Below are 11,581 nucleotides of genomic sequence, written 5' to 3'. Positions count from 1 at the left end.
CTTGCAGACTCTCTGCTAGGCATTAACTACGTCTTCCCACTTGTCCATCTTCTTACACTAATGCTATTAACCTGCAGATTAACCCCATATCAGCAGGTTAATTGCGTTATACGACCTAACAAGTCCCCTTTAAATGAAGCTGTGTTGTAGACCATAAATTGACCTAAAGTACTGCTGATCAAGGTAAAAGAAAATGGGTTTATTTTCATTTATTCTCAGGACAGCATCAACAAGAAGGGCACAAAGAACCTGTTGTTTGCTTCCTCTTCTATTCCTCTTGGGCAAGTTCCCCACTCCCTTGTTTGTGAACAATGCAGTTTTTCAGAATAGAAGACACTACTCAATAGTAAATTAGATGGGAACAGCTACTGTAGGACTGGGCTCCCTAAAGATGCCCATACACCTTAGATAACCATTGACCAAGTGTTCATTCTGTAGACGTCTATCTTCCTGCTATACATGAATCTTTGCTTCAGCCGATCATACAAGTATTTTCAGTGTGGAGAGTATAGGAAGACAACTCTGGAATCGATTTATCTTCTACAGGAACCAAAGATTTTAACAATTAAATTAAATATGTCCCAATTTACTTCTCAAGAGGAGAGTTGAAAACCCCTTATACCCATTACATGTTCAGCCATTCGGTCGACATAAATATGAGATAAGGATACTTTGGATAAAAATCACTATCAGAATGGGTTAAGCATATAAGGGATTATATCGTCAATCTCCATCCATCTAGCCTGAATGAAATCCTCAGTGTCCCTCCTCCCTGCTGAGATCTCACACTGCTCAGCAGAAGCTGCAGCTGTCATTCACACTGGGTGGAGACGGAATACATTGGACTCTCTCGCTCATTAACAGGATTCATAAAATGCTCATCAGCATTATAAAGTCATTCTGACAAGGATTTTTGAAGTAAAAGCACCAGTCTCATCAGGTCTTGAGATCCAAATAATAAAGTATGCAGTTTGTACTAAGAAATATGGTAAAAAATTGATTTAATCTAAACTCATTTACCTTTTCTGCAATAAAATCTGACACTGCAGTGATTACGATAGCCGTTATAACTGTGTAATGCTCAACCAAGGGATTTCCCAAATGAATCTTCAAACTTGTTTAAGCTGGCAGCATGTACCCCCCCAACCCACATGTACGCGTGTCCTAGAAACATTCACTTTGTACGCTTTGTTAATAGTCTGCCTGACATAAATACCTGGAGCGCTCGAGGCGCTGTGTTTCCTGTCATGCACCCTTACATGGGGATTGTATACTATTACCTAACTGCAGTTGTGTCACTTTGTTGGAACAGATCCACGTTTGCCACAGTAATTAAGAAAGTATAATATGACTCATATTTTATGAGACATCCAGGGGCTATATAAAGGCAAGACTCAATGTCTGGCAAGTATCCTTCTACAACCTGAGCTCCAGCAAAATGCACTGTCTGCCCATCCTGCTGCTGTCCTGGGCGGCACTGTCTGCTGCCTTCCCAGCTGCATCTCAAGAAGATCTGGACAGCAAAAATGCTAATATGGCCCAGGTATGTATCTCACCTATCTGTCTATCTATATCTACCTACCTATTATCTATCATCTATCTATCCCATATCTATCTCTTATATCTATTTATCTCTCATATCTATCTATCTCATATCATATCTATCTATCTATCGATCTCATCTCTATCTATCTATCTTTCTATCTATATCTACCTACCTATTATCTATCATCTATCTATCCCATATCTATCTCTTATATCTATTTATCTCTCATATCTATCTATCTCATCTCTATCTATCTATCTATATATCGATCTCATCTCTATCTATCTCATCTCTATCTATCTCATCTCTATCTATCTCATATCTATCTAGCTATCTATTATATATCTCATATCTATTATCTATCTATCTATCATCTATCTGATATTTATCTATCCCACATCTATCTATTTTTCCACCCATCTTTTTATCTATCTATCTATATCTACCTACCTATTATCTATCATCTATCTATCCCATATCTATCTCTTATATCTATTTATCTCTCATATCTATCTATCTTATCTCTATCTATCTATCTATCTCATCTCTATCTATCTATCTCATCTCTATCTATTATATATCTCATATCTATTATCTCTCTATCTATCTATCTATCATCTATCTGATATTTATCTATCCCACATCTATTTTTCCACCCATCTTTTTATCTATCTATCTATCTAGAAAATAGGAAAAATTAAAGCAGCACAAAAAGAAGAAAATGAGAAAAGCGGGTGCAAGGCCCCAAGGAAATACCAAACCTTAATAATAGGAGTCCAAATGAATCAGAGGCAGCACACCATTCATGATGAAAAATGGAGCTATTTAATCAGCCCAAAGTGGCGATGTTTTGGTCCTAACAATATGGACCTTTCTCAAGCTCCATTTTTCATCATGAATGCTGTGCTGCCTCTGATTCTTTTGGACTCCTATCTATCTATCTATCTATCTATCTATCCCACTATCTATCTAGCTATGATGTTATAAATGGATTTACGGATTTTTGAAGCATAAGTAAATCAGTAGATTAAGACTCTGACACAAGGCTACAGAGATTTAACCACATAGTAAACTCTTCTCTTATATACTTATAATAAGTATTTTAAATTGATCTCATTCCCAAGAAATACCTAGAACGCTTCTACGATCTGAAAATTGCTGGAAGACCGGTCGGAAGAACTAAGAACAGCAATCCATTCGTTAAAAAGCTTGAAGAAATGCAGCAGTTCTTTGGTCTGGAAGTGACTGGACAACTGGACAAGAAGACTGTAGAGATGATGGAGAAGCCTCGGTGCGGCGTTCATGACATCGGAGAATACAGCACCGTCCCTAAAAGTTCTGCATGGCAGAAAAACGACATCACCTACAAGTAAGCATTTCCTACATGAGCTGTTTTTTTTTTTTTTTCATGTGATTGACTGTAGTATGTAGGCTACAGGGGTGCAAATTTGCTGCAGTGCCACCACAGGAGAAATCAGACATTACATACTTCTCCATTAAGTCAATAGGTTGTCAAAATAATGCAGCCTGGTCCTCCAGAGTAAGGACATCATTTAGAGCCTATGTCACTTATGGCTAACGGATAACTGATTTATAGTAAAGTGTCCAAGGGTGTACTATATTTTACATAAATACGGTAGCCAATGCACCACACTCAAAATGGGCTAAGAAGTTACAGTCTTTATTGGAAATATCTAGAATAGGCTTTTTACAGAAAAGAAGGGAAAATGGAGCAATGCACCATACATATATTGACATTAGAAATTGATGTATGATCCCAAAAGATATGTATACATATAAGTCTACCGTAGAGTATTTCATATAAGTCAAGTATAGGAGAAAAAAGAGTTTGCTTGTAAAAATAATATGTTATATAACACTGTTCAATGTAGTAATTTAATGTTTCAAAATTATGAAACCAATTTTTGGTCGCACCTCAACATGTGTTTCGCCTTTTGCTTGGTCAAGGGAATCCCCTTGACAAAGCATAAGGCAAAACGTGAGTCTGGGTCCGTCCATCTACTTAAATGTGTGGGATTTTTGGCTTATAAATGTTAAATATTAGAGTGTATTTTTCTATGGTCTTAAGGTCCTCAAAACAAGCATAACAATATTTTATAACTATATTTCTAGTATTCAGTTACTCCTGTATACAGTTGAGGAGCATATCTTACATTTTATACTCATGTAAATAATTTCTGTTTTCCATTTAAGAATTGTGAATTTCACACCCGACATGCCTCAAGCTGATGTGGAGTCCTCCATCAAAAGGGCGTTCAAAGTCTGGAGTGATGTGACCCCATTGACCTTCACTAGGGTCTACGATGGAGACTGTGATATTGAGATCAAATTTGTCGATGGAGGTAACAATGAATGTTTAATCGGTATGGCCGCTAATTACTTTGTGCTATGATCTCCTAATACTAATTAGCTTCATCTTCATTTTTTAGATCACGGTGATAACAGTCCATTTGATGGACCCAATGGAATTTTAGCTCATGCTTTCCAACCTGGGCCTCGTATCGGGGGTGATACTCACTTTGATGAAGCTGAAACATTTACAAAAACCAGCCAACGTAAGTCATGAGTGTGTAGTTTCATAGGCTTGTAATATTCCAAGCACTACTGAGGGTTGAAAGGTTTGTCCGAGGGATAAAAAATATTTTTGTATAATTCTGCTTGGCTAAAAAACTCAAAACTATAAATAATATTTACCCACCTCCCAACTGGTTCACTATTTGATGGTGTTGTCTCAACATCAAAAATGGATGACAATGCCCGCTCAGTCACTCTATGAAGCGGGACGCTTCTGGTTCCAGTGATTGATTGAGACATTTACAGCATGTTCCCATAAAGTGGAGACCAGCGAGGACTCGGTAATCATTAGAATGGGAGCTGTTGTAGCTCGATGAGGGTGAATGTTATTTTTTATTTTTTTAAATCTAAACAGTTTTACATTTATTTTTTGACACCCTAGGTAATTCATTTACAAGGGGAGGCAAATAGTTCAATAATTGAGGGTCAACAGGATGAAGGGTATCCCCTTCATTATGTACACCGTTACAGACACCAATAAGATAGACCATCAGTAGTCAACATGAAATAATTAGTGATGAGCGAGTATACTCATTGCTCGGGTTTTCCCGAGCATGCTCGGGTGATCTCCGAGTATTTTGGCGTGCTTGGAGATTTAGTGTTTGTTGACGCAGCTGCATGATTTGGGCTACTGGACAGCCTGAATATATGTGTGGAATTCCTAACAAACAGGTAATCCCCACATGTATTCAGCCTGTCTAGCAGCCGCAAATTATGCAGCTCCATGGACAAACACTAAATCTCCGAGCACGCCAAAATACTCGGAGATCACCCGAGCATGCTTGGGAAAACCCGAGCAATGAGTATACTCGCTCGTCACTAGAAATAATGCCTTAAAAGTAGGGAATGTAGCACAATTCAAGTCCGGTAATTTCTGATACATTACAATGTCTACACTGTACCTTTTGGCACTTGTGAAGGTACCAACAGTTTATCTCCAACCAATCAAACATTGGCGGCAAATACTAGCAAAATGCCATTAAGTAATGAGTTGGAAAAACCATTTTCGTGACAATTATCTGGCACTCAGTTTCAACTAATCACTTTCTCATCTCACCTTTCCCTTCTAGAGTACAATTTGTTTCTGGTGGCTGCTCACGAATTTGGACATGCTCTTGGCCTTCATCACTCCACAGACCAAGGAGCTCTTATGTATCCCAATTACCCAAACACCGACCCTAATAATTTCCATCTGCCTCAAGATGACATTGATGCCATCCAGTCTCTCTATGGTAAGGAGGAGGTCTCTGATTCTTCTGTTCTGGATCAATGCTACCATTCCTTTAGCCTTGATGCTACAGATTATTAATTTATCTATAAATATATATTTTAGGAAAGACATCAAATCCCATTCAGCCAACTGGTCCTACCACACCTACCAAATGCGACCCTAACCTTGTCATTGACGCCGTGACTACTCTTCGAGGAGAACTATTCTTTTTCATAAACAGGTAAGTTATAACAAGGACTTCTGCTGTCAGTCACATATCTATATTCAGCTATACTAGTAAAGATGTCTTCTTTTGCGATATTCCAAGATGAGTGATGTAAGATGATGAGCTTTAAAAAATAATGTTGAGTTGCAATACCTGGCAAAGTATTTCATAAGTTTGTTTCTTTCATGGCTGGTCAGCTGGAACCACTTATCTCAGATATAACGAAAGGTTGGACATATTTGTAAACCAATCGGCCGATAAAAGTCTGAAAACCATTGGGTCGGCCATATTGCTGTAGTGTAGAGCTCTTACTAAATGTGCCTAGAAAGTTCTACAAATTCTACATTTTATAACACTAAGTATTTTTTATTTTATTTCTCAGGTTCATACTTCGCAAACATCCAAGAGGGGGAGAATCTGACTTATTTTTCATCCAGTCACTGTGGCCAACTTTACCCAGTGATGTTGATGCTGCCTATGAGAATCCAATCTCCGAGGATATTCTTGTTTTTAAAGGTAACATAAGTGTTTTTTTTGTTTTTTTTACCTTTTCCAGTAGTAAAAAGTGAAAATTGATTTGACATTAGTTGATTCATGATGTCGTTATGTTCTATTTTGATTTTAGGGGACAAATATTGGACTCTTGATGGTTTTGAAGTGTCCCAAGGACCCAAAAGTATCACCAAATTGGGATTTCCCAAAAACGTTAAAAAGATTGATGCTGCCGTTCATGCTGAGCATCTGGGCAAAACATTCTTCTTTGTGAAAAATAAGTATTATAGGTAAGACTGACAGCAGTGAACTAAAAATGTTGAATATACCGAAACCTACTTTGGGGGTTATTCCCTCTTCTGGTTACTGATTTGTAACATTAGCGCCATGTGCATTTTGGTAATTGGCTTGGTTGACATCAAGTGATCAATTGGCCTATATATTGGTGTAAGGGTACTGAGCACTCTTTTTTTTCGGAGGCCAGAATAGACGGTTTGGCGATCTTTCCCTTATTTGTTTATTTGTGATCAGCATGTGACCACTGCAGCCAGTTAGAGGTCACAACAGTCATGTTCCATATATAGAAAAACCAGTAGCTCACCAAACCTGTAATGGCTTCATCCAAGATGCTAGGCAGCTTCTCAATATAGTCAAGTAAGAAAAAAGCCAGAACCCATCCTTCTTGAGAAAACTGTGTTTATTGTAACTTTATTCCATATGTGCTAAAACCACTGAACACAGATCCTCAATTACTGACACATTTCGCAAGTAAACTTCTCATAGCTATGATTAAGGAAGTTTACTTACGAAACGCGTCAACGGTTGAGGATCTGTATTCAGTAGTTTTGGCACGTATAGAATAGAGATACAATAATCAAGGAGTTTTTGCAAGAAGTACGGCGTACCGGCTTTATTCTTACTTAGTCTTGTTCCACACTACTGGCACCATTATTCAATGCTGAGTGGTGATGCCTGTAACGTAGGTGGGACTGCTATGGCTTCTGATTGGTGGTGGTGACATGATGGTCTCAAAATCCAGGAGGATAGCTAATGCATAAGTGCTGCATCTCCAGGAAAAAAAGTTGAGAACAGTTTATTTTTTTCTTTTATATCGTTTTTACATTTGTTTTAGAAGCTGAATATCACGGAAAACCAAGTGTTTCATATTATTGGGCAGTCGTAGAAAAATATACAAGCTTACTTCTAAATTTCTGCTTCCAAGAATATTTTCTATTTCTTGGCTAAAGACAAAAAAAAAAAATTAAACATTTCAAGACTATTAAAGAAATTGCTCTCCCTTTTCGGATAAAAATTGAATACAATCCTAATACTATTACGGGATTCAGTCACAAAAAATAATTATACAACTATGGTCTAACCCTCACGTTCAGTTAACTTCATACAAGTGGCTTATTTTTAGACCTTTTCTTGGTTAAAGTGTTAAAAATTGGTCTAACTTTTCCATTTCAGCTATGATGAAGACAGACAAGCCATGGATGAAGGATTTCCAAAGTTTATTGCCAAAGGCTTCCCTGGAATGAGACCAGGAATTAATGCAGCATTTTATTACAGAGGTAAGTACGGTACATTCAATAATGTTGGTTACAAACCTGAATTTATTTTTCATGGCTAATTTAGTGAAAAATTTCAAAATTTTTTGGAAGATCAACACTGAATGAAATAATATATATCTAGGGCTCAAATACTATTTTGAGTTACTTCCATTTTCTGCATCTGACCAAAAACGTTTTAGTGACACTGGACAAAATTTGCATAAATTTATCGACTGGAGTACGGTTTGCCAAACATATTAGGAGACACAAAACTCAATAATTTGGAGCATCTTTTGGACTGTCCATGGGCCTTAAAATGATGAGAGTCATGTGCTGTCGTAGGGAAAAGGAGCAATGTACACCAGTTTTCCAGCATAAATAATAGTAAATTTGTTGCTCTTGGGTACACTGCGCCCCTTTTTCTAAGCCCTATCCACTTTTTAGAAAAATGCTGTGCAAAAATTGGCAAAATTTTACGTAAATATGACTACTGACAAATTTTGTGACTTTATGATGCCAGAAAACTGGTGAAGAAGAAATTATGATTTCGTTCCTAAAAGATATACGGTAGTTTTCTGTTCAGGACAAATTTAGTCAATTGGGTTTTCCAAGATCATAAAAACATTTGGGCAAAGTCAACCAATATAATCAAATGAAAAAATAACTTATAGTCCCCTGTTATGCTAGATCTGCCAAATTCCAGTGCCGCTGCCATGATTCTCTCCATTGGTTGTTTATTTGGCTGAAATTCCGTAACTTACACTGGTGAGGCCAGCGATGGGCTGCAGCGGTCAAGATGCCCCCCAAATAGCTGAGAGAATTTAAAATATATCTGTATAGGTTTGTACATTTTTCACATTGCCAGCCTTTGGCCAATTTGGCCAAATACTTGAACCCAAATTTGGCCTGTGGTCTAAATGTAAAAAATTGTGTATTATGCCCAGTTTGCATAACTTATACATTTTTGTTTTTTTTTGTTCTTTCAGGTCTTCTTTACTTCTTCCAGGATTCAGTTCAGTATGAATATAACATTGACTCCAAGAGAATCCAGCAAGTTCTCAGAAGTAACAGCTGGATGGGATGTTAAGAACACATGTTTATGGCAGTGTCTTGTAAATCGTAGCGTCAGCTACAAATCATAGAACTATTTACATGTGACTTGTCCAGTGCCGACATGTCCAACTGTGAAAGCCTCTATGTAACCCTCATACTGTATTCTGTTCTTTATCCACCAGGACAACTATGCAGCAACGTATTTATATGAATTCAGAAATATATATATTTACTTATTTTAACTCCTATATTTTATATGTGATGATAATAATAAACTATGATTTTTCTAAACTGTTTGGCAAATTTTGTTATTTTTGCTGAGGGCTTTCTACTCTTTGACAATGTCTTTACAAGCTCATCACATAATGTACTGCTGCACACATACCTGTTTAATTACCCTGCAGCACCTCTACTGGGAAAAGGGAGTATTGCACAGTTCTCCTCGAAATCGATGGGCTGTTTACCTAATGCACACATGTTGGGTCCTCCAGAGTCAGGGCTCATTCACACAACTGTATTTTCAGTCTGAATGCTGTCCGTACAAAAATGGACCTCACATGGGCAGGGAGGAGGGACACTGAGGAGCTGACAATCAGGCTAGGTGGGTAGAGATTCAGCAACAGCAGGGAGGAGGGATACTGAGGAGCTGTCAATCATGCTAGGTGGCCAGAGATTCAGCAACAGGGAGGAGGGACACTGAGGAACTGTCAATCAGGCTAGGTGGGTAGAGATTCAGCAACAGCAGGGAGGAGGGATACTGAGGAGCTGTCAATCATGCTAGGTGGCCAGAGATTCAGCAACAGGGAGGAGGGACACTGAGGAGCTGACAATCAGGCTAGGTGGGTAGAGATTCAGCAACAGCAGGGAGGAGGGATACTGAGGAGCTGTCAATCATGCTAGGTGGCCAGAGATTCAGCAACAGCAGGGAGGAGGGACACTGAGGAACTGTCAATCAGGCTAGGTGGGCAGAGATTCAGCAGCAGGGAGGAGAGATACTAAGGAGCTGTCAATAAGGCTAGGTGAATTCAGTTTGAATTCAGGCAAACATTTCCAGTATTATACAGTACACTCATTCTGACTGTATTATTAAAGTAAATACAGAATCCCTTTCAGATCTATGTGAACTATTTAGTAATGTATGCAGGTTATATTGTGAAATCTGGTTGAGAGCAGTATAATTGATTACAGAGCTCCTTTGACTCTAGCTACAAACAAATTATACCATACATCTGAAGAGTTGCACAAACTCCAGAGTGCCCTCATGGTGCTCTGTACGGTATCAGCATCTTGCTTTTACTCCCGCCTCACAATAATGGTATATCAAAGTTAAAACACATTAGTGATGTCCCCATTTTTGACCCCTTCCCCCCAGACAAATACACTGCTCAAAAAAATAAAGGGAACACTAAAATACACATCCTAGTTATCTCTGAATGAAATATTCCAGTTGCAAATTTTTATTCATTGCATAGTGGAATTTGTTCAGAACAATAAAGCATAACAATTATCAATGTAAATCAAAATGAATATCCCATGGAGGTCTGGATTTGGAATGATACTCAAAATCAAAGTGGAAAATCAAATTACAGGCTGATCCTACTTCAGTGGAAATGCCTCATGACAAGGAAAAGATGCTCAGTATTGTGTGTGGCCTCCACGTGCCTGTATGACCTCCCTACTGTACAACGCCTTGGCAAGCTACTGATGAGGCGGCGGATGGTCTCCTGAGGGATCTCCTCCCAGACCTGGACTAAAGCCAACTCCTGGACAGTCTGTGGTGCAACGTGACGTTGGTGGATGGAGTGAGACATGATGTCCCAGATATGCCCAATCAGATTCAGGTCTGGGGAACGGGAGGGGCCAGTCCATAGCTTCAATGCCTTCATCTTGCAAGAACTGCTGACACACTGCAGCCACATGAAGTCTGGCATTGTCCAGCATTAGGAGGAACCCAGGGCCAACCGCACCAGCATATGGTCTCACAAGGGGTCTGAGGATCTTATCTCGGTACCTAATAGCAGTCAGGCTACCTCTGGCGAGCACATGGAGGGCTGTGCGGCCCTCCAAAGAAATGCCACCCCATACCATTACTGACCCACTGCCAAACTGGTCATGCTGAAGGATGTTGCAGGCAGCAGATTGCTCTCCATGGCGTCTTCAGACTCTGTCACATCTGTCACATGTGCTCAGTGTGAACCTGCTTTCATCTGTGAAGAGCAGAGGGCTCCAGTGGCGAATTGTGGCAAATGCCAAGCATCCTGCACGGTGTTGGGCTGTGAGCACAACCCCATCTGTGGACGTCGGACCCTCCGACCATCCTCATGGAGTCGGTTTCTAACCGTTTGTGCAGGCACATGCACATTTGTGGCCAGCTGGTGGTCATTTTGCAGGGTTCTGGCAGTGCTCCTCCTGTTCCTCCTTGTACAAAGGCGTAGGTAGTGGTCCTGCTGCTGGGTTGTTGCCCTCCTATGGCCCCCTCCACGTCTCTTGGTGTACTGGCCAGTCTCCTGGTAGCGCCTCCAGACTCTGGACACTACGCTGACAGACACAGCAAACCTTCTTGCCACAGCTTGCATTGATGTGCCATCCTGCATGAGCTGCACTACCTGAGCCAATTGTGTGAGTTGTAGAGTCCGTCTCATGCTACCACGAGTGTGAAAGCACAACCAACATTCAAAAGTGACGAAAACAGCCAGAAAGCATTGGTACTGAGTTGTGGTCTGTGGTCCCCACCGGCAGAACCACTCCTTTATTGAGGGTGTCTTGATAATTGCCAATAATTTCCATCTGTTGTCTATTCCATTTGCACAGCAAATCAGCAATAGGGAAAAATCATAAAACATAACCTTTAATGAATATAATAAAAGCTGCCAAAAACTATAGTGCAGATAAAAACACACTGAATC

The 11,581-nt window shown here is 39.5% G+C and overlaps 1 protein-coding gene across 1 annotated transcript; it reads left to right on the top strand.

Moving 5' to 3' along the window:
* Window positions 1–1,413: 1,413 nt before the first annotated feature.
* LOC141069060 (matrix metalloproteinase-18-like) lies at window positions 1,414–8,966 on the top strand. Its single transcript, XM_073558361.1, has 10 exons — window positions 1,414–1,543; window positions 2,671–2,915; window positions 3,761–3,909; window positions 3,997–4,122; window positions 5,212–5,373; window positions 5,475–5,592; window positions 5,960–6,093; window positions 6,203–6,359; window positions 7,540–7,643; window positions 8,609–8,966. The coding sequence occupies exons 1-10, from the start codon at window positions 1,439–1,441 to the stop codon at window positions 8,707–8,709; spliced, it is 1,401 nt and encodes a 466-aa protein (XP_073414462.1). The 5' UTR covers window positions 1,414–1,438; the 3' UTR covers window positions 8,710–8,966.
* The last annotated feature ends 2,615 nt before the right edge of the window (window positions 8,967–11,581 follow it).

The sequence above is a fragment of the Dendrobates tinctorius genome, unplaced genomic scaffold, assembly GCF_039654945.1.
Source record: "Dendrobates tinctorius isolate UK_male_01 unplaced genomic scaffold, ASM3965494v1 ptg000256l, whole genome shotgun sequence".
Classification (NCBI taxonomy): Eukaryota; Metazoa; Chordata; class Amphibia; order Anura; family Dendrobatidae; genus Dendrobates; species Dendrobates tinctorius.
The sequence above is the reverse complement of the archived record's forward strand: the minus strand, read 5'-3'. Positions and strand labels throughout refer to the sequence as shown.

What these genes read in the sequence shown, in the direction of transcription:
- LOC141069060 (XM_073558361.1), top strand. Translation starts at nt 1,439, where the DNA reads ATGCACTGTCTGCCCATCCTGCTGCTGTCCTGGGCGGCACTGTCTGCT. An exon ending in AAAAACGACATCACCTACAA is followed by an intron (nt 2,916 to 3,760) that starts GTAAGCATTTCC and finishes TTTCCATTTAAG; the next exon opens with AATTGTGAATTTCACACCCG. An exon ending in GGATATTCTTGTTTTTAAAG is followed by an intron (nt 6,094 to 6,202) that starts GTAACATAAGTG and finishes TTTTGATTTTAG; the next exon opens with GGGACAAATATTGGACTCTT.